Source organism: Terrapene carolina, unplaced genomic scaffold (genome assembly GCF_002925995.2).
Source record: "Terrapene carolina triunguis isolate 2854851 unplaced genomic scaffold, T_m_triunguis-2.0 Scaffold247, whole genome shotgun sequence".
Lineage (NCBI taxonomy): Eukaryota > Metazoa > Chordata > Testudines > Emydidae > Terrapene > Terrapene triunguis.
The window spans coordinates 4,916,185-4,943,725 of NW_020664598.1; the positions used below are offsets into that span (position 1 = coordinate 4,916,185).

At 44.2% G+C, this 27,541-nt stretch overlaps 1 protein-coding gene across 13 annotated transcripts in view; it reads left to right on the forward strand.

Moving 5' to 3' along the window:
• RBFOX2 (RNA binding fox-1 homolog 2) overlaps positions 1–27,541 on the forward strand; it is a 241,746-nt gene that overhangs the window by 127,319 nt on the left and 86,886 nt on the right. The window contains exon 1 of one of the 13 annotated variants that reach the window (XM_024200560.2): positions 6,756–7,165. The exons of 11 other annotated variants lie outside the window; for them this stretch is intronic. In XM_024200560.2, coding sequence (XP_024056328.1) covers positions 7,121–7,165 — 45 coding nt within the window. In that variant the 5' untranslated portion in view covers positions 6,756–7,120. Of the gene's footprint in view, positions 1–6,755; positions 7,166–17,067; positions 17,265–27,541 lie in introns of those variants that run through there. One more of the 13 variants, XM_024200562.2, reaches the window with a different exon arrangement.

The window sequence follows — 27,541 nt, forward strand, 5'->3', positions numbered from 1 at the left end:
GACTGATACCAGGAAAATAAGTTGTTTGAGAATTATCAATTTTAAACATAACTTGGACTGCCTACCTTACCTTCATAGTTGTGTTTTAAAATTGTGGAGTTTTACACACTTTCAAACACAATTTATTTTCCTAGTTTAGACAAACCACTGGTGTATGATAACTAAGTGTAGATGAAACAGTGAGGAACTGAGGACAGTAATTGGACCAGGGTATCATATAACTACAGTTATGCCCCCTAGTGGTTAAACCACTTTACATTGGTTCCAGCATTACACAGTTTGGCTTAGAATTCTTTAGCGTGGCAGAGGCAGTATACGGGAAGAACTCCATTAATTGTAAGCATCCTTTGACTGACCTTCACACCTAGATCTGCATTTGTCCAGTAGTTGGTTGTAACAAGGACATTGAAATCTCCTGAGCTGTCTGACCTGTGCGCTGATGCCCAGATAAGAAAGATGCTTACTGGTCATGTGGGCAGAAGTGCACTTTTTTTCTCTCCTGTGTCAGGATAGAAATGAGTGCATCTCTGAGCAATTTTGAAGATGATTTACAGAGCTAGGTGACAGTAACATTTCATACATCTCGGAAATGGCTTCATTCTCATTAGTCCCAAAAGCTGCCTCATTACTTCTTTCCTGGTAAAGCAGTGATCCCCAGGGAGTCTGCCTTGACTTGGAGGTGAGTCTGCCATTGCTGTGCTGGGAAGACTTGAGCTCACTTCGTGTCACTGGCTGAGTGCAGAACTTTCTTTTGGAGATGACAGCAGAAAGTTTTTACCAATTGAGGGCACTAGAGCTTAGTGCACTGCCTGTTATTGGTGCTCAATTTAAGGGAGTCCATTCACTTGGGTCAGCGATGTCACTTCTTGTGGGGATGCATACTTGGATGCTTCTCTCATTTGGGATATGTCTACACTGCAATCATGGGGTGTGATTACAGCTCTCACAGACATACCTGAGCTAGCTTAAATCTAGCTACCTTGAATACTGGAGAAGTGAAGCCATGGGAGCATGGGCTAGCCACTCTAGTAATTAACCAGGAATCTGGGTGGGCTTATACAGACCACTCTGTGTTGCCACAACTTCACTGCTCTAGTACCAGAGCAAGCTACATTAAAGCTAGTACAGGTATGTCTACGTGAGCTGCAGTCATACTGCATGATTGCAGTGTAGACATACCCTTGCTGTCACCAATTCTTACAATATTTGTGTCCAAATTTCAGTATTGCTCTTTGAATATTTCCTGTCTTGTGCTTTTAAAATCTGGTTTGAGGTTCTAATGATGTGGAATGCTAATGTGCTTAACAAACCCAGAAGTAGGTATTAAACTATAAAGACTTACAGTTAAAGAGATGAGTATATGGCAAGTTGAACATAATAGTTTTATAGGCATTGTCTTGCAAACCCAGTTAAACTGAGCAAAATGGCAGAAGATGATTAAATAGGCGGAATCTCCAGCCTCTTCTGAGAAGGAAAGAGAATATATAGTAACAATTTTTGAGTTTCCATTTCTTTAAATAATTCTATTTCAATATTACGCCCATTAACATCCTCCTGATGTCTTGGATCACATCCATGAAAGCCAGGATGGATAACAACTGAGATCCCTTATTAGTATTTTTATATATATATAGTGTGTATATATATCACCTCAATATATGTTCCATTCTATATGCATCCGAAGAAGTGGGCTGTAGCCCATGAAAGCTTATGCTCTAATAAATTTGTTAGTCTCTAAGGTGCCACAAGTACTCCTGTTCTTATTAGTATTGTTTCAGGGACTCTAGCCCTAATAACTTGTCAAATTTTTGAGTGTATTTAAGGCTTGTGAACATTGAGGTATGAGTAGCATTGGCTAGTCAGGCATAGCTCAGGCCAGGTAGGTACTATGCAAGCTTTTCCCTTATAGTTCTGCTATTATACTTGATTCCTGACTTGACAATCATGCCAAATTATGTGGTGGTTTTGTGCAACAGATAAACTGTCCACTATGCGCTTTGCTGAGACTGCCAGATCTTCTTGCTCTTGTGACCAAAGGAGGTATCTAACATTTCTAGATCTCTAAAGGTGAAAAAAAGCTTATGCCCTAATACACTTCATTCCCTCATAGAGCACTGCAGCACTGAGCTCTGCGCCCTGCACTGTACTACTGAAAACCTCCTGATGTATGCTGTACTTAATTTGATATCCTCTCTACTTTTGTGTATGATCCCAAGGGCCAGATACAGTCAGGCTTACCTTAATTGCTACAGTTTTTAGTGGATACTAAAGCTGGCTAGGAGATTGCCATCAAAACATTTTTTTGACAAAATTGGGAGGAGAAAAATTCATAACAATTTTTGAGAAAAAGTTTTTCCTTTTTCCACCCAGCAGTCTAGTGTGTATATTGCTAGCCCAGGAGATGGAGCCCTGCACTACAAATGAGGTGTAGTCCTGGCATGAGTTCACTAAGTCACCTTCTGGCCTAGCAAAAGCCACCTTCACGCACAGGCCATATGATTTGCATTGATACCAGTGGCCGATTAATAATTTTGCTGCCCCTAGGCTGGGAAATAATTGTCACCCTGGCCCCGCTCCGACTCCGCCCTTTTCCTGCCCCCATTCCAACTCCCTCCCCAAAGTCCCTGCCTGAACTCCGCCCCTCCCTTCCCCTATTGGATCCCTTCCCCAAATCCCCGCCCCCGGCCCCGCCTCTTCCCCCAGCGCGCGGCATTCCCTCTCCTTCCCCCTCCCTCCCTGCCCCGCTAAATAGCTGTTTCGCGGCGCAAGCACTGGGAGGGGAGAGAAACAGGATGCGGCGGCGCGCTTGCAGAGGAGGCGGAGGTGAGCTGGAGCAGGGGGGCGGGGCGCAGAGGGAAGCTTCCGCCCCTGCAAATTTGCCGGCCTAGGCCTCGTCGGCCTAGGCAATAATACGGCGCTGATTGATACAGAATGGGACGTACAATGCCTAAATAAGGTGCTATCTGGAAATTTTATTCCCAGTCAGTTTGTCTAACACTTGTAAGAGCTGACTAGGCCCCTTGGTCTATTTAGCTGCTGTGGAAATGGGTACATACCAGGCCAGAAAATGCATCCTTGCTTGCTAGCTTGTTTCTTACATTGCTCTAGTCTTTAAAAAGCATAAACATATCCCAAGCTCCTCACCGGAGCTCTCATGACCCAGTTTAGCAGGTGCATTAATTGTCTAGTTATTAAAGATGCCAGTTTGGGTGGGTGTGAGGAAGTGCGCCAGCCAATCCTCCTGGGATGAAGGGAACATGAACATAGTTAGAGTATGTGGAGGGGAGAGTGTCTGTAGTGGGAATACAAGATGAGGCTAAGGATTATTCTGCTATCTCCAGAGGAGTGAATTTAGCATAAGACATAAGATTAAATTCTGTTTACTGTGAAACAGTTGGTGTGTTGATGTAATTTACTAAGTAAAGATCAGTATGGAGTGATCATTGTGCAACACAGAAAAAAACCCAGATGCTGTATGCACTCTGTCTCTTTGGCCATGTCAACATCACAATCTCTATGCAGTGTTAGGAAGCTGTTTTAAAAACTTCTGTAGAAAATGATTTCAGCTACTATGATTGTGCCAGACGCGTGGATACAGTAATTACTAACTTATGTTGGTTTGTAATTTTGAGTTAGCATGCTTTCCGTAGCCAGTGCTGAAAACAGTTTGGCCATGCTTACTCCAGCAGCCCAGTTTTGGGGAAGGAGAGTGGGATCTGATTTGATTGTGTATCAGAAAATGACCTATTGTTGACCAGTGCAGAGAGGCCCCTGGTCTCACAGTTTCTAAAAATAGTCTGCAGTCCTGAAAGCACTTACAAACATGTGAGTAACCCATAGGAAGTACTCATCATCTTACTCACATAGAAGGAGTTTGCAGGATCAAGGCCAGGGTTTTTTAAAAGTTACCTTACCCACACTAGTGTCATGAATCATGTCAGCTGAATATTTAAAATTTTCTTTCTTTCCCTTTCTTGTTTTAAAACCATTTCCTAGCGTGTCACATGGTAATGTAGTTGGGGCCTCTGTCTCTTCTCAAAGTGCGAAGTGTAACTTTTGATATTAGGAGGCGCAACATTTAACAAACTCCTTCCACCATCTCCCCCAGTAAAGGTCTGTGCCATTGGCCCAATGCTCACAAGCAACTCTACAATAACAAGCCAGCCATGACGAATAGCCCTATAATGACAGCATTTTCTAGAATGGGAGTCCATGTAGCTTGATACTGGTCAATAAACGGTGCATATTTTTATTTTTTTGTGCATGAGAATAGTGGCTTGGTGCAGTGATCTGAAAACAGATTTGTAATTTAGCTGTACTTTTCTGAGGGTGGAGGGGAACAACTTCATCACTGAAGTGCCACCTAAGTAAATTAATGCTAGCAAGCCTAAGTGCATTTAAAAAAAAAATCAACTTTAAAACATTGTCTGGAGTTATTTACCTACTATAGTTCAAGTAATACTGAAGATTAGAGGAAAAAAATGTTTCCTCTATTTTTTTCATTTTTGTTTTTTGTCCATTTCACAGCATTTTATGGATAGTAAGTTTCATTGTTTCCCCCTGTATAACCAATTGGTTCCTCTGTTATTTATGTAGGTCTTTTCACACAGCAATTATGGGGATGGAAACATTTTTTTAAAAGTAGGAAAATGTGATCATATAACCACCAGAATTTGTGGAGTGGGGCACTCGGGGGCAGGTATAATACCGGAAACTGCTTTTAACTCATTTTAAAAATGGATTTTATTTTATTGTGGGTTCTGTTGTAAGCTTCTGGGGGCAAGGATGGTCTCTTACTCTGTATGATGCCTAGCATGATGGGGCCTCTATAGGCTAATGGAATATAAATAATGTTGATGGTATCCCTTCAGCACTAAAATACTTTAAAGTTATGCTATTGGTGAAATTCTTAAATGTAGTGTAGCCGAGGCCTTTTATTAGTTAAAAAAAAGAAATGCCCCACCATTGCTACCACTAGTTCAGCTCCATTGGTGGTAGCAGCCGTGGGAGCACAAATGTAGAAGAGGCACCAGTGGCTGCCAATATTTTAAGCACTGTGTTGTGTAGAAGGGCTGTGTGTGGTTTAGGCAACATGAGACTTAAAATGCCAGCAGCTGCACAAGCTGTGTCAGCCCTATCACCACCACCAGTGGAGCTGCACTTGTGGTAGCAACAGTGGGAAACTTGACAAAAAAGTGTAGTGTAAATAAATCCCCTGTGCTTTAAAGCTGAAGCACTTGTCAAATGTGTGAGGGCACCCATCGTTCTATGGCACTTTCAGATTAAGGTGCACTTAAATACTGAATGAAAAATGTTTCTCTGCATAGATATGTTCAAAGTATCCAGTTTATAAAGCACCATGCACATAAATTGTGCTGTATAAATCAGGTATTTTAAACCTTTATAACTTTTTAAAAATAATAAGTCAATTTTCTTCAAATTTAGCTTGATTTCTGCTTTGCAAGAAGGGTTATTGATATGCTAGATACAAAGTTTATAGCTTCATCTATTGAATTGAGTTTTTTGGGGGTAAATAAGATACTTGAAACACAGGGTAGGATGGAGATAAAGAGATGCATTCTAATCCTTAACTATAGTGGTCACTACTATGAAAACTATCATGCAGAAATCGTTTCACCAGTCATGGAAATGCAGCCACCTTAGAGGTAGGACATAGCAGCTATTTAACAGTGCACAGCAATGCTTCATAAGAGTTCAAGATCAGAAGTGTAGAAAAAAAATCCATAGCCAGTTAAAACAGTAGCGGGAATTGAGGTAGACCCTGCTTTTGATCACCACAGCTTTCTCGGTTTTTGAACCTCCAAGGTGAAGGATACCGTTACTGACCTCTGAGGGTTCATGGAGTCAAAGAGCAGTTTGGAATTGTTCACTATTTTCTAAGTGTTAACCAAATGTTTGAACCATTGGGTTCATGTCTGAAATTGAGATTATTTATTTTGGAGTAGAACTCAGTGAAATTTCATGTGTTTTGTTGCTGGAGGCGTCCCCTTCTCTCTCTCTCCCCCCACCCTCCCCTTCAGGCCACTTCTGTCTTCTAAATCACTGGTCAGGTCTCAGGTTACAGATAACACATATGGCATCCAGGGCTCTAAAAGGAACTTCTGAACCTGCTGGCCTTTGTCAGATTAACTCCGCATCTGTCCATGTCAGTTACACATCCAGTATCCTTTTGTAGGAATGTGTGTGCGTTTGGAAAAGTAAAGGGAGTTTCCTAAAACGGGAAAAGCAACTGGGTTTCCAGACCTAGCCGGCTTCCCCACCCCTCACTATCCCCTTTGCTGACAGCCAGAGTTAATCCTCCCAAGTTTGATTGGAACAGCTGAGAGAGTGCATCCTGCATGTTTCAAGGCCTCTCAGTGGCTTCATGTTGCCCCAGAGCTGGGGCCCCATTCCCTTCACACACGCCCCACCCCAGTGCTGGTTCCGGCAGCTGTCTCCGCCTGGGTTAATGCAGAGAGAGAGGTGTTAAACGATACAAGCATGTATTCTGCCATGAAAGAGATCCCTTCACTGCAGATATCAATGTGGCTTCTCTCTTCTCCCCCCTTCTGCATCACCAAAGAGTTGTGCTATGCTAATCCCAGCACCTGTCCCTGCCTAGGACACTAAGAAAGGTCTCGGAATAGGGGGAGAAACAGTCCCATATGCTTTTCCCTGTCCTGGATTGGGAGTTTTCCTTCTGACGCACCTAAAGCCCAGAACATATGCCCTTTCCTAAATGCTGCTTGCTTCCTCCCATCTCTGTCTGTTGCTGCAAAGTGCCTATGTTCCCCTCTTGAGTTGCAGGAGAGTTGTCAGCTGCGGATTCAGTTTTCAGTTCAGGAATCCTAATTTAGTAGCCTCCTCTCTGCCCCTGTGCACTTTGGCTCTGCAGTGCTGGATACCACTGGAGAGGGGAGAGGGGGGCTGATCTGAACTGAATCAGGCAGCTCCTTTTCATTTTCAGCTGAGCCAGTATCAACCTGAGTAGACCCAGAGTCCTGAGCCAAGCATTGCACAGTGCTGCCAGAGTCCTTTGCATAAGACTGCAAGACGGAGACGCAGATTTGGAGCTTCCAGTTCTCTGTCTAGCTGGTCTTTAATTGGAGAATCTTTGGCTATGTATGGTGTGTATTGTATGGATTATCAATACCCAGTTGTCCAGGTAAGCAAAGGAACAATTGCAAATTAATAGCCTCTTCATCTTTTCCATTTATTCCTGAGATATGCTTACATGTGTGTTTTATGGAAGGGTGATAGGCTTCTAAGCTCTGCTCCTCCACCTGATGCCAATTGGGCCTCAGCTTTCCAGGGGCTGTGCACTGAGCTTTGCTGTAGCATGAACTGTGAGCTTTACCGCATGAGGGTCCTGTTGAGGGGTTTAGCATTAAACTTTGGAGATTCAGTTGTTCCAGATGCAGTTTCCTGGATTATTTTTTTTTCCAGGAGGATGGGAAATGGTTTTGAATTGATAAAACCTTCATGCTCTGTGAACTGAGTCTTTCTTATTGGGTGACTCATTGCATCATCTGGGGGCAGTCCATTTCAGAGATGGCAAACAGCGGAGGGAGCTGTTTCTCCCGCCCCTCACTTGTAACTAACTAGATTTTGTTAGGCTTTGTGGAGCATTCGCCTTTCACTTCTGAAGATCTGGGTTAAAGTCTGCATTAGGCTGTAGGTGAGATAACTTGATGGTTTCAGGCTAGTACTTAGTGGACATTTGTCCACTTTAAAACAGGCTTCATGTCCTGTGTTCAGGGGAGAGCCGGGGCCCGGAATATCAATGAGTACTGCTACTCAGACCTGTGGTGTGCCTGAAGAGCTCTGAAGCAGGAGATCAGAACTGAGGTGCTTTTGGCACAGCTATGTGGAGAATGGTATACTCTGCACCATGCCTATCTAGCCAGCTCCAGCCGCCCTTCAATTTCACAAGCATTAAATTCGTCCACAAAATTTAACAAACAAACAAAATAAAGAAACATTGGGTGAAGATTCTGTGCCCTGACAATGCCCAGATGGCCACTGAATAGTCAGTGTTTTTGTTAGGTTATTTTGCATTGGGGTTCTTATTACGCTGCGTGACAAGAATCCACCACCAGAAGTGTCTCTCTTGGTTGTTAAGATTTGTCCCTGATAAATGTGGTTCTTTGCACTTGAAACTTTTTATCTGGCTCTGGTCCAGCTGGCAGGTTTGTTCCATCTCAGTTTGAGCCAGCACAGAAATGTACGTAATGGGATGTTAAAATCGAAGTGTGTGCTCTCTTTCCACTCCACCAAGGGGGAATTACAGGGATAGTAAAGAAAAATTAAAACTAACCCTGGAGGCACTTGAAGTAAAGAAATAGGGAGTGAAGGGAGAGCAGCAGTTGATTCTATCTGCTATCGATGGTATATTAGCCTTTCAACCATGGTGGCTAATTTAACTGCAAACCAGTTATCCAAACCAAAGGTTAGCCCTTGCTTTATTTGTTCATGTTCATAGTGTAATTTCAATGCCTGACTTCACCTTTGTCACCTGCAGTCGAATCATTCTCCTCCCACCCTCTCTTTCCCTTGGAATTGAATGACATGGACTGATGGAAGTCGTCAAGTGCATTGAGGTTATAAAGGAATTTAAGGATGGGCGGAAATGCCCGGGTGTAATGCAGGGCCCTGTAGGACAACAAAGCATGTCTGTTTAGCCACTATGGAGACAGACAGGTTAAATTTCCCCATGGTTATTTTAGAATGCTGTTTATCCAACACCAAAATGAAGTTCCGAGTGCATACACGCCTACCCATACTCGCACCAAGATGCACACAAGATCATGAGAACTTATAAGTACCGGTATCCAGATATGATTTGTTTCGGTTTTTAAATTTTTAATAAATTTGGTGACTAGGAAATGAGGACCTGATAATACAAAGCTGGGTGTAGGGGAGGGAAGTGTTATGTAAGCTTCCCACACAGCTCTGCTTGTGCACCTCTATCACATCTAGCAGCATCCCCAGTAGTTTCAACCTGGGGTTTTTCCTAAGTAGAGACTGATTGCCGCAGCCAATTATGCTAAATTGTGTTGTGGTTCTGTGGTGTGCACAAATGAGATGCTAGGTGGAGGCCCACCAATCTTACTTTACTTGACTACAAAGCAATATTTGAACCCTGGTCACCAGAGTGAATGGATGAAACCCACTTTATCCCATGGATCTTGTTCATCTTACATAAAGTTCTCCCTTGCTGGTTCCAGTGGAGAAATGACTATGTTAGTGTGCCTGATCCTGACCTCCACAGCTTTCTCGAAGCTTTTGAAATTCTATACTAGATTCTTATTTGACATGTTGTTTTTGTTTGTATTGGTCAAAACCCCTAAAGAGAACCTTCCTTTCTTGCCACACCAGAGAGCGCATTGGCCCTTGGGCGGCATTCCTCTTCAGTCAGGGAGGAGCAGAGATGGTGGATAGGGTGGATGTATACCAAACAAGGGAATTAGAGTTTCTAGCTTGTGAAGTGTTCATTTGGGTAAGAGGTAAAGGCAGCAGTTGGGCTCCACTGTGGGCGTGCCCCTTGTTCTGGCGCATATGTAAAGCGGCTGTACCAAGGAAGTGACAGGATGCAGTGCGCTTGAACAACAGGGTTATGAGCAGTTGTTGTTTTCAGAGGTTGGTTTTGTTAGCAAACATCTCTAGAAATTTGTAAGGTGAAAATCTAAATGGATCAAAAGCATCACACTTCCCCAGTGATTGGGGCTGCCACCCCTTTGTGTTAATGGCTCCACCACATGAACCTTTGTCTCTGAGTTGACTGTAAAAATGACCATCACCTCACTTGTTCGATACTTGTGATTTATCTATTGCAGTGTACTACAAGCTATCATGGACTTATGAGTTACAGTAGAGTAAATGCACGAGTCAAGCTGGCTATTGGGTTTGGGAGGCTGACTATACTTAGTGGGGCAGGGTTTGTTTTCTAGGTTTCCTGGGTAGTACTCTGGACAGATGTATGGTGAATTGTGATACACACAGGACTGTACACTGAAAACCAAGTACTCTTAATATTTGTAGGCGGTCGATTTGGATTTGTTTCTATTTCTGTCAGTGGTGTCTGGCCCCCATTGCCTTTGTAGAATTTGCAGTGGTGGTGTTTCTTTGGAAGTGTCTTTATCTCTAGCATGTTGAATGTAACAGTTTCTCTCAGACATGGCTCTGGCTGAGTTATCCGTGTTTTTGTGACCTCCAGATTGCAATATGGTACATGGGGCGACTGTTCAGAATCACTTTGAAACTGTAGCTTGTGCTGAATATGCTTTTTTGCTTATTTAGCAGATATAGCCATAGATAGCATATTATATCAGTGCTCCACAGACTGCACTGGCTTCTTATTCACTTCTAGGTTCAATTCAGAGTGTGATACTGACCCTTAAATCCCTGTGTGTTTTGAGGCCTGGTTAACCAAGAAATCGCCTTACTCTCTCTGTTCCTTCACGATATTTTAAATCAGCTGAAGTGCCTAAGTTAACATTTTTTAAATGTTGGGGGCTGGCAGCAAGGTGCTTTCAGTAGAGGACTTTTTTGATTTTGGAGTACATTTTTTTTTTATTGATTCAGTAGAGCCCATTTTAAGCCAATCTCTTCTCTCAAGCTTCTGCCTGAGGCAGAGAACTTGGGGAATATTTGTTATACTGAAATGTTAAATTCTGAGGCTGAGTTTCTAATTTTAGTTAAGATTGTCTGGTTACAGATAACTGCCAAAATTGTGCTCCACAATCTGAGCTTTCTTTCAAAGAAAGTCTGTTTCTAGCCTTTACAGTTGCAGAGAGAACTTTGGAAATCCAAACGAAGTATAAATCAGTATAATGTTGTATGCTTGAGTCTGCAGACATCCTGAAACAATAGCTTTGAGAGGCGTGAACTGCCCTATTCACCTCAGTCAAGGCCCTCGGACTCAAGAGTTCCGCAGCCATGGAGTTTGGTTCTTTTCCAAGATGTCATAGAATTCACCATTTTCCTGCAACTGCCCACCTGACATTTTGTTTTCTGCCTCCTTGCCTTGCTGGGATGTGCCTGCCAGCAGCTGCCTCTTGCTCTCCAACTTTATTTGTGAGAGGGAGGTAATTGGATTACAGTACATGCTTCAGGCACTGTTCCACTCAAGCAAGCAGTAATGGTGGGGAAGCCAGAGCACCCAGAAGTAGTGTAGGTTGGTGAGCTAGGCAGCTTGAAGAACAGTGCAGCAGCAGAAACCTAGGAAGCCAAGGAGACAGATGTCATGTCTTTCCACGCTCCCCCCTCCCCCTTCCAATGCCTGCTTTCACTGGTAAACTTGAAGAAGGTTCTGAATTTGGTCTCCTGGACAACATTGTGTGAGCCAAGGCCAGGGGAATGGAGCCAGGCCACATATAGGAAATAACAGTGACAACAACAAAACCCCCTCAAAAATAATGATAGATGAAATTTACTCCAATAAGTATTTTCCATGATAAACATGATATGGTAGTGATTATGGGTGATTTTTCTGCAAAGGCTGGAAGCAACAGTGATGGGTTGAATAAAGTTATGGGCAAGTGCAGCAGGGGTTTGGACATGAACCAAAATGGTGAACGATTAATAGATATGAATAACTAGTGGTAGGTGGAACAATATTTCCTTATGGAACTCCCCAGATGGTACTACAAAGATCCAGATAGATCATTTCTGCATTTTAGGAAGGTTTTACAACTCTTTGGTCAATGTATTTATATTGCTTTATATTGCTAAATTGAAGATCAGTTTAGAGGATGAAGAAGGTTAAAAGGAGACCATGCATCAACAGTGCGCAGTTAAAAGATTCAAATACAAGTGCTTTTCAGCTTGAGCTGAAGAACAGGTTCAGTGTTCTAATGGAATCAACAGATGAAAACAACGTCATTGATACGCTGTACTTCAGTTTGTGCTATCTAGAAAGTGCAAAGATAGCTCTAGTAACAATGAAATCCAAAGGGGAAGAATGGATTAGCAATGCTACTTGGGCAGCAGTGGAAAAGAAAAGTAATACAAAGCAAAAACACATGCATGCTAAGATATGTGAGGAGACAAGCAGATAGTGCTCCTGGGGGAATTCTACGCTACTGCGTATCTGCATAATTAATGAGCTGTGCATATTTTTAATTTTTTGTGCAGAAAAAAGCTTCTGCTGAAATGTTGCTGTAGTTCCATCTTTTCCCCACGAGAGGGCGCTGTGGCAATAGAACAAAGCAGCAGCTCCCCGCCAGCTAGGGAAGAGAGAGAGCCTGCCTTTTTCGCAGCACCTGTTAGGCTAGGTGGGGAGACAGGGGCTATGGGGAGGCAGACAGCGTGGGGTGCTGGGGATGGTGGTCAGACATGGGCTCATTAGGGCTAGTGGGAGAGGACAGACTTGGGGCAGGGGCTGAATGGGAGTGGAGGCAAAGGGCCACAGAGGGGAGGGAGATGCAGGGCCACATGGTGTTGGGGGAGGGGATGCAGAGCTACATAGGGACGGGGTGGCTAAGTGGGGGCACAGAGACACATGGGGACAGGGGAGTGGCTGAGTGGGGGGCACAGAGACACATGGGGATGGGGGAGTGGGTGTCTGAGTGGAGGTGGTGGGACACGTGAACAGGGGGTGCAAGGACACATGGGGTGTAGGAATACATAGGGACAGAGGCAGATGGGCATGACTGAATGGGAGAGGCTAGGGGTCAGCCAGGGTCTGCATGGGGGAAGCTCCCTAACAATTCTCCCCCCCCTCCCCCCCCCAAAAAATCCTGTTCCATACTTTTCCCACCCATACCCAACAGCTCTCCAAGTTCACACCCAGGCTCCTTTCCAGCAATTTACTTCCCTCTCCCTCAGCTCCTCTGTTACCCCTGACTCCCCCAAGCCTTTGCACTGCTTTTGAGGGGTGTGGAAAATACGGTTCTCTATTGTAGTTTAAATGAATTATTACTCAGTGTTCTGTATTAATATGCCTAGTAAGGAATCTATTTGTCAATAAACATTTCCTGAATCTTTTTTTGCTGTCTGTATTGTTACAGACATATTTGCTAACAGGTATTTTGAAATAAATGACCAAAAATAATTGAAACTTGTGTTATTTTGATAAAATATGCAGAATTTTAAAATATTGTGCATAGAATTTTTAATTTTTTGTTGCAGAATTCCCCCAGGAGTAAAATAGCAAGAATACAGAATTCTAGATGAGAGACAGAAAGGAGAGCCAGGAGGGATACAGGGCATGTATTGATAGAAATTATTGAGAGGCTGAAGATACTAGCCAAAGAGGTGGCCATATTACCTTGTATAAGACAATCAAACAGCTAACAGGAATATTTAGCAATACCGGAGGCCCTATGAAAGATGCAAATAGGTAGACTCTTAGTACAGAAGAACAACAAAGGAAAAGATTTTCAGGTTGTTTTAAATAGACCAAGACCAAGCGAACTACTAGAAATATGTGATAAAGACCTACCACTAGAGCTTGATATTGATTTAGGCGATATTAAAATGGAAGACATTAGAAGAATCATCAGTAAACTCAAAAATGGGAAAGCAGCTGGAGAAGATAGACAACAATAGTGGAAGAGAGATGTTCAAAACAAGTGATGAAACAACCCTCCTGACTTGTGTTTTTGGCTAGAATATGGAATGAAGGAAAGAACCCAACCCAGGGGAAGAGAGGCCTTAGAGTAAAATTGCCATAGAAGGGTGACCTACCGAATGGCAACATCTGGAGAGGAATCACATTACTTTCAGTGCCTGGGAAAAATCACATGCAATATCATCCTTCAATGTATCAAGAAACAAATAGATCTCCAATTTACAGAGGAACAATCAGGTTTTAGACCATTGAGATCATGTACAGACCATATTGTTTTCAGGCATATTATAAAACCAAGTGTGGAGCAGCAAGCACCTCTTAAGATCAGTTTTATAGATTTCCAGAATGCCTTTGACAGTGTACACAGAAACAGTGTCTGGAGAATTATGGCATATTATGGAACACCAGCAAAAGTAATTAGAATAATTAGTTATCTATATGATGGTGCCGAATGTACAGTTAGAGATGGTAACATTAGCCAATGGTTTGCAGTGACACCTGGAATAAAGCAAGGGTGTATTTTGTTAACACTGTTGTTTGCACTGGTCATTGACTATGTCATGAAGAAAGTAACAACAGAAGGCAAATGGAGAATTTTATAGACAAGTGATTAAGCACAATTGGATTACCTCATTTTGCTGATGATACTGACCTGCTTAGTTCAACACATTGCTTAATGGAAGAGAAGACCCAGCTTTTGGCAGGCATAGCAGAACAGGTTGGTTTGTTTATCAACGGGAAGACTGTGTGTGTGTACACACAATATATATATATAATAGCTATTAGTGTCCCAAAAGCAACCATCAGGATAGACGGAGAGACACTAGAAGAGGTAAAATGACTGACTTATCTACGGAGTGAGATGTACAATGATGGTGACACAAAGTTATATATCAACAAATCTCAAAAGCAGCAAACAACTTTCATAAACTTGAAAAGATTTGGAAAAGTAGCATAATGGGTGCCGATACGAATTTTTAATACTGGCATCATGTCTGTTCTCCATATGGAGCAGAGGCATTGAAATCTACAACAGAGAGAAGATCAACTCATTCTAAGTAAATGCCTGCAGAAGACCTTCAGAGTACAATGGAAAGAGGTTCTTGCAACGTCAGAAATTCTAAGTAGAGCAAACCAACCTAAAGCATCAAACATGGTAATAAGATGATGATAGACATATTTAGGACATGCTTTATGGATGCCACTGACATGACTTCCACATCAAGTGATGATTTGGATGCCGCCTGGAAGGAGAAAAAAAGTGATCAAAAGAAACACGCAGAACAATAGAGAGAGAGGCCAAATGCATCAGCATGACACTCAGAAGTCCAAACAGACCAGCAGAAGACCAAAATAAATGGTGGAAACTGGTGGATGCCCTATGCACCTGGGAGTGTGGGAGGATAAAGAAAAAAGTATTTTCCAACCGTAAGCCATAATTGTGTGTGTTAGCATGAAGGTGAATGGATGGGGATGAAAGAATGAACAAATATTGCTGCAGGATTTAGAGGTTGTTTCAGTGGAATTTGCTCCCATTGTATCACAGAGTGCATGGGGCCTTGGGTATAAGCTATTTTGTTTGAAGGAGTGGCTTTCACAAGTGCCAACTTTCCAAAGTGCCGGGGGGTGGTGGTACTCAATCCCTGGCTCTGCCCCAGGCCCCACCCCCATGCTGCCCCACTCCCGCCCTGCATCTTCCTGCTCCGCCCCCTCCCCCACGCGCGCTGTGTCCTTGCTCCTCCTCCCAGCCTCCCTGCATGCCGTGAAACAGCTCTTTGCAGCGTGTGGGAGGTAGGGTGACCAGACAGTAAATGTTAAAAATCGGAACGGGGATAGGGGGTAATAGGAGCCTATATAAGAAAAAGACCCAAAAATTGGGACTGTCCCTATAAAATCGGGACATCTCGTCACCCTAGGAGGAGGAAGGGTGGAGGTGCTGATCCGCGGGGCCCACCAGCAGGCGGGGGGGGGTTGAAGGGAGCTGATGGGGAGGCTGCCGGTGGGTACTCAGCACCCACCATTTTTTCCAAGTGGGTGCTCCAGCCCCGAGCACCCACGGAGTCGGTGCCTATAGTGGCTTGGAAGGGATTTGGTGCTCGGTTGGTTTTATTCTTGAGGAGATGTGAAAGTGGTAGGATGATAAGGAAGGATGGTTCAGTGGTTGACACTAATCTGGGATTTGGGAGGCCTAGGTTCAATTCTCGACTTGTTGCAGACTCCCTGTGTGACCTTGGGCAAATCAATTGCTCTCTGCCTCTGTTCCCTTTCTGTAAAAGGAGGATTATGGTATCTCACATGGGATGTTGGAAGGATAAATATGTTAAAAATTGTGGGGCACTTAGCTACTGTGGCTAAGGGGGCCAAATAAACACCTAAGATAGATGGAGGAGCCTGGGAAAGAATTCAGTGATGTCCATAGTATGAAGGAAATACTATTAATGCAGACTTTTTCTTTGGCATCGCATCCAGTTTCATGTGTAATCTCTAATCCAGTCACTTTAACTTCTGTGATGGGAGGTCTGTGTAAAAGTATTGGACGGTCAGGCAATAGCTTTTCAGGTGTGATCGCCCATTGCCAGGCTGTGTTTGATCCAGGACTCAGGCTGGCTTGGTGAAATAGAAGTGGTAGTTCCCTGGCCTAATATGGAGCTGTTTGAAACCATGGGTACAAGTGGGCATAGACAATATTTTAGTTTTACTTTCATGGGTCACATTTTGTCATATTGGGAAAGAAGATTTGTTTTGTTCTGTATAATACTTTTTGTTTCCACACGGCTAGATTTTTCTCTCATCTAACTAATGTGCCCATTATTTAAGGATCAGATAGTTTTCAATGCCACCTCTGCCCTATTTGTTTATGGGGATTCTGCAGGCCCTACAGGGGACACAACTCAGGAAGTGTGTGTATTGGCAGTTGTGCCTTGGTAATTGTGGGGAATCCTTGTCACTTAAATACCAACATCTAGGCACATTAGAAATATGAGACAACAGTGTAGGCATGTGCCTGACTGTAATTAAATATTTCATATTGCCAGCTGCAACATTATTTGTAACCTTCAGGGCTGTGGGCCCTTCGGTGTGAGAGAAATTGTACTTGAGGGGAAAACCACCCTGGGCAGTTCTCAGGTTCGTTCTGTTTCAGTGACTAGCCTACCCTCCTGGTGCATCTCTGCTTGCCTACATGGGCACACACCCAATAGCTGAGCGCACACATGCCCATATACGCACACATCCCTTTCCTCCAGCCCCACACACAGAGCGCGCACACTGGCTTCCAGAGTCGCAGCCTCCAAAAGGCCTCTGTGTGTCTCTGAATTGGATATGTCAGCAGGCCAGGCGGGGATGGAGGAGGAGGCGGGACCCTGCTCTGATTAATTACCTTAGGCATTCGGGGGTGGGGCTTCCATCAGCCATCTGGCTGAGATATGGGAGGGAGCTGGAGGCGGGGGGGAGAGGGGGAGAGGGAGAGGCAGCCAGAGAGGAAGAGAAAAGAAAGGAAGAAACACTAGAGAAGAAAGGGAGGAAAACGGGCGAAAGGGAAAACCCCACGAGCTCATAAGAGCCACACGAGGGCAGGGTGAAAAGCAAAGAGCCAAGGAGCTTCTACCATATCCATCTCGAAGGGTTTTTTTCCTCCCACTTGTCTCTTACTCCGGTTTGGTTTATGGAGAAAAAGAAAATGGTAACTCAGGTAAGGTTTGTGTTCCCTGCTGCTGTCTGCGCTGTCTCCCCCTGCAACTCTGAATAGCGGGGAATTGAGAGGCTTCTTGCAGAGCTCTCGCCTGCTGGAAAAAGCAGCTTTTAGTGTTCTGAGCCGCAGGACGATTGATCTGCATGGTGTGTGTATGTGTGTGTGTAGCTACCCCTCCACCCCTGCTCCATAGCAGATTCCTGTTTCCTGTGCTGTGCAGCTGCAGCTCAGGAAAGACCCTGTGGGGATTTGTCTACCTCTTTGTCTTGATGTTGAGAGGGAGGGAGAGGGACTGCAGAGGTACAGAGGGATTCTCACAGAACTGCCATGAAACCAGGGGCTTCGCTTTCCAGGTTCACAGGAGAATTACTAGGGGGTTGGACCTCACTCCCTTTCACCTCTCCTATTTTGGCTTGGGAGCTGGAATTTAACTCCTTCACTCAGTGGCTGGGGCGTCTTGTGGAGAGCGATTCATTTTTTGGCTCTGTTGGCAGCACAGGCCCCAGCAGATGGGGGTCCTCTGCATATTTACTGGGCATGGGATTTGAAGCCCCTTGTCTTTGACAACTAATTTAGCTTTTTAGTGCCCTCTAGAGAGCAGAATGCATGGGGGGCATATGTATATCTTCTTTCAAGGGAGGCTACATCTGCATTTTAATGGCTTGTTTCTGACAAGCAGAAAGGTAAACATCCCCGTCCTCAGGTGGCTCTGCTGGTTACCCTCCAAGCGATGGACCCTTCTTTAAGGGATGTGGAAATGGGAATGGGACTGATTACAGTTTAGGAAGGAGAAAGTGCTCATGTTGAGGGCAACTGACATTTGTGAGGGAACTTACCCAGGGTCTGGAACCATCATCTTTCTCCCACCCTGTGAGGAGATTTAATCGGACAGTGCCCACCTTTTAAGGCCACTACTTGTTCTAGGATTTTCTGGGCATGGAATCGCCAAGTCGCCACCATAAGGAGAGGGTAAGGAGAGGAGGAGGAAGTGGCATCGCAGGAGCTGGAATCCTTTACCGTTAGACATTATATAATGCCCTGCAGTGCTGTGCAGAGCCGGAAACCTTTGGGGGATATTCCCAAGGGGAGTGGGGGGGGGAGGAGAGGTCTAGCAGAGGGAACTTTTCATCAGATCTGGGGTTGGTGAGTGCTGTTTTTCTTTGGAGCTCAGCATTATTTGGAAAACATTCCAATTTCACATATACACATCCATTCTTAACTCCCCTTAGCTCTAACTGGATACATGTTTGTTATGAACATTGCTGAGACTGTGCCTGTCCCACTGCAAGGGGACATTTCATAGATATTTGGCTTAGTATGAGACAGCCACAAGAAGTGGTGATACCAGTTTTGACCCCTTCATTCTCTCTCGCCTTGCATTGATTGTCAATGGCTAAAAGATAGGAAGGTCTCTGTCCGCTCTAAGGCATTTTCCAGGGCTCCCTGTCCCCAGCCCCCTCTTCTGCTTTCACTGTCATAGTCGTCATCTCCATCAGTGTGCCCTTTCATCCAGACCAGGGCTTTCTGTTAGCAGAGGGCTTTTAGTGATCTCCTGAGACTTTCTGCCTCCATTTAGTTACCGAATGGTCCTAAAACGGTGTCTTAACAGTCAGTGTCCAGTTGTGTGTAGCTGTAGTGTGCCTGTAGAATGTGCAGTTATTGTACAGTTGTATGTACATAGCCTGTGTTCCTCCGTGTGTGTGTGTGGTTGTATGTGTGGGAAGAGGGGTTACCATGTTTGTGTGTGTGATGTGACCTTATTGTGTGTAGTTATGGTGCACATGGTCTAGGTCTATATTGTGTGTATATATGTGCAGTTGTGCATGTGTGTGCCTATGCCCCCAATTACAAGTGTGCACAGTAAGTGTGTGCATATGGCCAGAAAACCTGAGACGGAACGTTGGCATAGAGACATGCAGAAGCTTGGCAGTATGGGATTCTTGTAGTACAACGTTAAACAGAAAAATTATAAACCTATCAACGGGTTCTGGGGACACCCTAATAAACCAGGTGAGGGAAGTCTGGACTATTGCCTTTCCCAAAGAACCATTAATTCACAGGCGTGTGGGAGAAGACGTCAAACCCATGAATTACTAGTCTTGGTTGACCTTGAATTACAATGTCTTAAGTGTGTGTAATTTCAAGGATACATTTGCTGGGTGGAAGTTGCATGTTTACATTCTGATATGAGAGAAATCCAAATTAAAATAACCAGAAGGGTCTGAAAGCTCAGGCTTCGTCTTTCTCTGAGGGTCTCTGAACGACTGACTGGTAGCGATTTACTCAAATGTAGGAACACAGTGGGGTAAATTCATCCATTAAGTACTGCCGTCTTTTAGGGAGACTGCATGGGCTGCTTATAGTCTGGCCCTATATGTTACTTTGCTGCAGGTTTGGGGTGTTATATGGTCTAGAATAACGGGGCATCCAGAACAGCATCCTCGCCCACGTTATTCTTACTGAGTCTCTGGTTCTGTGTATTGCAGTGACCCTGTTCAAAGCCTGTGAGCGAAAGCCCTGTTTATTCCAGTGGGACTTTGAACCTTTATGTATGAAAAGCAAGTGATTTGTGTTAAGCTTATAGCAGTTAGTGTGTGTGAATATGACAGCACTACACACACAATCTGCTGCACACCTGCTTTTTGGAACATCTCAAAACAAGGTAGTCTGGTTTGCTATATTTTAGGGAACAATCTCCCCAATCTCCCTGGAAGTGCGAGAGTGAGATTAGATGTATGATGGGCCATTTAAAAAGACAAAAATGGGAGGAGATCGGGGCTAGAAATAGTGATGGGTAGAAACAGGAGATTCTGATATGCTTTTAAAATAGGAAATCAAGATTGCTAATGAGAATTTGAGCTCCAGTTCATTAGCAGAATGTGCCCTGATTCCCTTAATCCTAAATCAGTGAAAATGAGTATAAACCAGGCCCAGTATGTCATGTGCTAATTGCAGATGAAAGGGAAAGTCTTGGGTGGAGAGGAAAAGATTATATGTTAAAGGGCTTTTCTCTCTGCAGTGCATGGTAAGATTGCTAGTTTCTGTGAAACACAAAGCCCTCCCTTTCTTGGACAGCCCTGTGCCGTGCTGGCATTTTCCTTAGAATCTGTTTCCCATCAGGGCTGAGAGAGGGGGAAGGTGTTGAACATCTGGGAAAAGAGAAAAGGGGCTGCTGTCCCTTTAAGGAGTTCAGCAAGCCCATGTGGCAGCAGGCAATTCTGGAGTGTATTCCTTTGTAATGAATCACCCGTTCCATTGTTTGCTCCCCCCCACTCCCCTGTAGCTTGGAGGGATGGAGCCTTTCACCTGGGCTGCTGCCTGCTCACGGTTCTTGTTCCTAGGTGGGGGGAGGGGATGTTTGCTGTAATTAAAGCCAGACACAAGAGAGCTGCTTTCTTCAAACTGCAGTGCCCCATTTTCTCTCTAACATGTCATGGGGTAGGGGATGGCAGCTCTGCATTTTGTGGCGGGTACAGGCAGTAGCATCTGAGGGTCTGGTATTCCTTTTCGTGTGAGTCCTGGATCTCCTTGTAGGATTACTAGTCTCCATTTTGTGACACCATCAGAAGTGACTTCACTCCATTCTCTGCCAGCATGCCCCCTCCCCCCAGCACCCCTCTGAGACTCCAGCTAGGACCGTTTATCTTGGCACGTGCTTGACTCACTACGCTCTGTCCAGGACTCAGAGAGGTGGTGGGGTTTGTGGGTTTGAGACTAATTTATGTTCCTGTTAAAACGGACTAGCAGCGGCCTCATTTTTTCCAGAGATTGTTTCTTCCCTTCCCCCTTCTATAACCCTTTCCTTTCCAGACCCGCGCCGCGCCAGTCTGAGAGACAACCTTCTGCAGCCAGAAGTTGCTCACCCAGTCTCTGCTTTTTTTGAAAACAAATGCAGAGCTCCTTAAATGGAGATCGTATTTGAATCTGAGCAGCTTTCTGACTCATTAAAGGCCTCTCTCTGTGCCCATCTCATTCCTTTGCCTCAATCTCTCTCCCTATCTTTCCCAACCCACCCTTACAGTAATGACCAGATAAAATGAACCTTTGTCTGCACCCTCTATTGGGATTAGTCGGGTGCTATACATTAGGCAGGGTGGAGACAGGAGGCCGGGTAAGGAGGGCTATCTTGTACTACCTAAAAATAAACAGTGCATTCTATTATATGAAACTGTCCTCCTTTGTCTGAACTGTCTGTAAGGAAGACTCAATCCCAGGACAACTCTACCTCCTCTTGCACTGTGTGGTGAGATTGTCTCTCTCCCTCTCCCTCAGGAGAGTTGTATGCTGCCAAACCCCTCTTTTCCCCCTTTAAACACCTCTTCTCCCCCTCTTGTATGGTGAATGGCTCTAAATTCTCCCTGTTCCTTCACAAGCACCCCTCCCTAGATGATGTGTGTTTCTCTCCTCTAGCCCACCCGCACCTTTTTGCTGTATGGCGTCTCCATCTCCCCTGGGCAAGCTCTCTTCTCTGCTGTTCGGTTTGGAGTCCCTTTCACCATGTGCACAGACTATCTGAAAGCCTTTGTACTTCTCTTCACGCTAGGGCTCATGTTCATGGTTTTCTTTTTATTCTGAAAAGGGTGCCCGTTGAAATTTACGCTGCTTCTGTGCCTGTGGCATTTCCTTGTCTCTCCTCATTTTCCCTGGTTTGTCCTCCTAGGACTTTTTTCAAATGCTGCAGAGACAATGTTGGCAATGGAGGGATGTGTATGTGCGTGCATGCGCACACGTGTGAGTGAGAATAGGAGTCCTAGCAGGTCATTTCCCCAACAGAACCTCCCAAGGAGGAATCTAGTAATGGGACTTGCTGGGTATATGGGCCTTTGGTTTGTTTCCTTAGGTGTAAGAATATTTTAAAGAGTGTTTATTGCATTTAGAGGAAGAACTTAAAAATCAGTGGGGCCTATCAGAACCTAGAGAGTGAATTGAAAAACCTATTCTCTGCACCACCCAGCTGAGGACTTTCAGGCGCATTTGAGCAGAGTGCAAACTGCTCCAGGCACTCACTTAGCAGCCTCAGGATGGCAGACGCTGCATTTAATCATCCCTAAGCAGTGAGGTGGTGGGAAAGGGAATTTGATACAACTGTGCCATTTGCTCAAATCCCGGTCTCAGGAATTAACTATTTCATTTAGCACATTTCTACTTTGAAAGACAAAGGTGACAGTGATTGGTGCCCAGGATAGCAAATTAGGAGAGTGGGGTTCTTAGGCTCATGGTGAAACACATTGTCATCAGATTAAAAGTGCTATGTAAATGCAAAGTATTGCTTTTTGTTATTACTTCAAGAAGAGGTCCCAACGTGAAAGATCCAAATGTATTGCTCATTGGGCTGTGGTGAGTTAGCAAGAGCCATTTGAGGATAAGGACCCTTTGGTGCCTTCTGTATGTCTTTTGGCCACGTGAACAAAACATGAGTTCTTTGTGACGAGTGGGATTTCAGTAAGTATTGGACATCTACTTACTGCAAAACAGGACGTACTACTGCTAGAAGAAAATAATGAGAGAGCAGAATGTCCTGGCTAACAGACATTTGTGTGAGGATGAACTCCATTTTCAAACTAGCTTTTACAGGTAAAGTGATTGTGCTCATGTGTCAGATTCTGGAGACAATTTCAGTGGGAGATGCATCTGTTCATTTGTGGGTTTGTAGAACAAAGTAGTATACTCTGTTCTCTTTTCTTTCCTCTTACCCTCACCGTTACCGTTTACCAGTTGGCTTCTTAGGCCACAGAATTCGGGTTTCAGTAGAGGGAGTAGAAGCAATCAAATGGCCTCATGGTGGGGCACACAGATGGAAGAAGTTTGCTTGTTAAAAAAAACTCATAGATTTAAAAGGAATGTAGTCAGGTGCTCTCCCTATTTCTCATTTTTTCTGGAACCTGAAAACAGAAATCTTTCCTTCCCACTAAATCTATTTTCCGTCTACATTATGTGAAACTGCTCTGATTTGTTGTTGTAGGGTTATCTATGATCTCTGTGCTGTGCAGATTTTTTTTTTTGTTGGCTTGCTAGTGAATGCTGGTTTGTGGTTTGTGAGAGCGGGAGTTGCATATATTGTTTCTGTAGGGTTGTTTGCAGACACGAGAGCTACTAATGCTGACTTGTTTTCTTCTAGAAAAAAGAGCATTGAAACCTTTTTGAAAAATAAAGAATCGAATGGACTTTGCAAATAGATGGAAAAGAAACCAGTTAGGACAAATATCGGGCCTGTTAAGTGACAGTGTGCTTTTTATAAATGTCTTATTTCTTTTCGCCTTACCAAATTCAGTCTGTTTATGTAATTCATATTAATATTGCACACAAAAACAGTGTTAAAAGAACAATATTAAGGTTGCAAAGTCAAGCACTCAAAAATCAGGACATACCAGAATTAAGGTTGTTTGTGCAAACTTAATTCGGCCCCCTTGTGCAGTATGCATTATGAAACAGTCTTTGGCTACATGATCTCATACAGAAAAGAGAGAAAAGGGTTTAAAAAAAAAAAACAACAAAATTCCATCATGTGGCGTCATATTGACGCAAAAATGGATCATCCGCGTGGCTGGAACCTTTAGATCTACCATCCAGACCTCTGCCACTTGAGCTAAGGGAGTAACTGATACCAGTAGTAGGTGGACCAACACTAGAGGGAAATGAGACACAGGCTTTGCCAGTGGGTTTCATAGCTATTTGCTTTCAGCACAGGAATGGTGAGACTCAGGAATCTTGGGTTCTGTTCCAGGCTCCGGAGGGGAGGGGGCTCTAGTGGGCGCAGACTCTTCTGCTTATTCTCCCAACCATGACCCCTTCTGCCTTGTCCCCTTCAACCTGTCCACATCCAAGTCCTGTCTCTGCCCCATCCTTGGCTACTAATCCCAGTCCCTGCTGCCCAGCCAGTCCCAGTTCCCCTCCTCCTGACTCCTTCATCCAATCTCTTTCTCCTCCACCCCACTTCCGGTCACCAGAGGGCTCTCTCGCCCACATTCCCCATCCCTACTGGTTTCCAGTTCCAGTCTCCTTCTCTGGGTTCCTTGTCCAATTGCAATATGTCTCCCCTCTTCCCTGGCTCCTAATCCCAGTCTCCTTGCCTGACTCCCAGCTCCAGTCTCTCACTGTGACTCCAGTCATAGTCTGTTTGCTCAGCCAGTCTCGGTCTTCCCCCGCAACTCTGTCTGCCATCTTCTGGTTCCTTGTACTAATCTACTCTCCCTCCCTTGTTCTTCCCCAGCAGATCTGGCTCTTGCCCCCTCTGCACTCTAATCAGGCAGCTTCCTTCTCCACTCTGTCTGGGCCCAGTAGAAGGGTCAAGGAGAACACAGGAAAGACAGTCTCCCCTGCTATCTCTTCAGGTGCCGAGAGCTGGACTCAGACCCAGCATATGGCCTGAAGCAGTCGAGAGCTGCAATTGCAGTGAAAGTCCTGCTCTGCTCCAGGCTGGAGCATGCCTATTGCAGATGGAATCTTCAAGGAATTTAGCTGCTAAAATCTAAGAATTCTCAAATCAGCATGTGCAAACTGTGATCCCGCCGCCCCAAAGGATTATAATTTGTGGCCAAGTTTGGGTGGATTTTCAAAGGATTAGAAAAGGCACATCCCTGACACAAAGGCCTTCCCCCACCAAAGTGCCCTGCTTCCCAGCATGGGGGTGCTATGTCTCATCAAAGAAAGGGTCACCAGAATTTTTTAAATTGGGCAGAACAACATGGTTTCCCCTAGCCTTTTTCTCAGCATTAGCTGAACAATTTTGGCTGAAACTTTCACAAAAATTCAGTCTGAGGCAGACACGTGGCATGGAAAACGTCAAACAGTTAGTTTGGCAAAGTTATAAGTAACTGAAGACAGGGCCTGATAATGGGAAGTGTTGGGCACCCTTAATAATAGGCAATAGTACCAGTCCTGCCTATAATTGGGCTTGGCAAAATTCAATTTTTATATTTTAAATAATTTTGATGGATAATAGTTTACTTTTAATTGTTTTTTCTATTTTTATCTTTTTACATTTTCAGTTTTGCAATAATATGTGTGTTAAACATTTCCCCAAGTTTATCCATATAAATGTTCACAGTTGTGGGAAATTATGGGTGGTGGTGGTCAGGCAGTGGGGGGTGTCAAACATTAATTATTTAATGACAGTAGGCATGGATTCAAAAAGTTAAAGCTTTATAGCTGTTAAAACACAAATTATCAACATCACACGTCAAAATAAACACAAATATTCTTAAAGAAAGCTCTGACAGTTCTCAAGCAGATTTTTCTTACTTTGCCTATTTGTAAATTTTGATTATTGATGGAAATATATTTTCATTGGTTTGTGTGTACAGGGAAATTGGCATTTATCAACATTTACCAATACAAATCTAATGTTTTCAAGACAACCTATAATTACTTTTACCTCAAATACAGTAGAACCTCAGAGTTACAAACACCTCAGAAATGGAGGTTGTACATAACTCTGAAATGTTTGTAACTCTGAACAAAACGTTATGGTTGTTCTTTGTAAAGTTTACAGCTGAACATTGACTTAATACAGCTTTGAAACTTTACTATGCAGAAGAAAAATGCTGCTTTCCCTGAATTTTTTTAGTAGTTCATGTTTAACACAGTACTGTACTATATTTGCTTTTTTTTATTTTTATTTTTTTTTGTCTGCGCTGCTGCCTGATCGTGTACTTCTGGTTCTAAATGAGGTGTGTAGTTGACTGGTCAGTTTTAACTCTGAGGTCCTACTGTAGTCCCAAAGTACTGTATATTGCCTGTAAAGTACAATCCAGTTATCTGAGGGTGCAAGGGGACACTACAACTTTAGGGTAATTGGGATGGCAGCCTAGCTAGCAACCTTTAAGGACTACACTTAGGTTGAGGAACCCTGAGTGCAGTTAGAGCCATCCTACTTCCTTAAGATTCATAGATTTTGAAGTTCTGGTCCTGCAGACTTTAGGAGTTGTTCATGGTGAGGCCCTGGTCCCATGAAGCTTCCAAATTTTGGAGAGCAAATTTGACTTCCAGATAACTGTTTTTGATTGATCGAGTTTTAGACATCAAAGTTTGACTTAAGCAGTACATACAATACCACTCAGATTCACCTTCCAGTTTTGTATCTTCTCCTTGTATAAAAGCCTATCTCACCGTCCAATCCCTAAGTCGTAGCTAAGCTTAAAATATTTGCAAGGAGTGTGAGAGGCTCACCTAAGAGTGGACTTAAGGGTTTTTTTGGACAGCATCAATCCTGTATAGTGCACATATCCCTATGTTGTCTTTAATTTGTTTTGTTGTCCTTCTCTGGATCTTTTCTTGTTTTTGTTGTGTCCTATGTAACACTTGAAGTGAGGTGACCAAAACAGAACACGCTATTCAAAGTGAGCACAGTTAAGGAGAGTGGGAAAGGCATTTGTTTTTCAACCAGCCCTCTTTTTGAGAAAGACCTGTCTCTGTAGCGCTAATTGGAAAGTGTAGTATAGACAGGAACAAAAGTCAGCCATTTGAATAGGCTGAATTTGATATCCATGGTTTCCTACAAGCAACTTCTTCCAGACTGACTAGATTAGACAATAGGAGAGGGGAAGGTGGCTCTTGAGGGATCCAGGAACTTGTTGACTCCCTGTGAACTGGTGAGATTTTGTGGAATGTTAGCTTTGTTTGGTGTTCGACTGTTTGTATTTAATTCACACTATGTTGGTGTAAGTTTTCCTCGTTTTTCTTTCTGTGTATCTTTAAACACAATCTTTCACCTTGCTGTATTTACCAAACGCAACTTTGTGAGGCTCATTTTCTGCTAAGCTGAAGCCCCTCAATGTCATTGTGGCAGTGTAAAGGGACAGAACTTTACTCTGGGGAATTCCCTCCATGTAAGGGGGCTACATGAGTGTAGTCCCTGGAGTAGAGGACAGGGAGGAAAGAGGGCTGATCAGAGTTGAGGAGTGGGCATGGTGGGAAGCACACTGTGCTCTGGCTGTTCTCTGCTTCCCATGTAGGGTTGCCAACTTTCTACTGGCACAAAACTGACCACCCTAGCCCCGCCCCTTCCCTGAGGCCCCACCCCCACTCACTACATTCCCCCTCCATCGGTGGCTTGCTCTCCCCCACCCTCACTCACTTTCACTGAGCTGGGGCGGGGGTTGGGGTGCGGGAGTGGGTGAGGACTCTAACTGCGGGGTGGGGCCAGAAATGAGGGGTTCCGGGTGTGGGAGGGGGCTCCGGGTTTGGAGGGGGCTCAGGCCTGAGGCAGGGTTTGGGGCTCGGGGTTGGGGTGTGGGCTTACCTTGGGCGGCTCCTGGTCAGTGGGGCTAAGGCAAGCT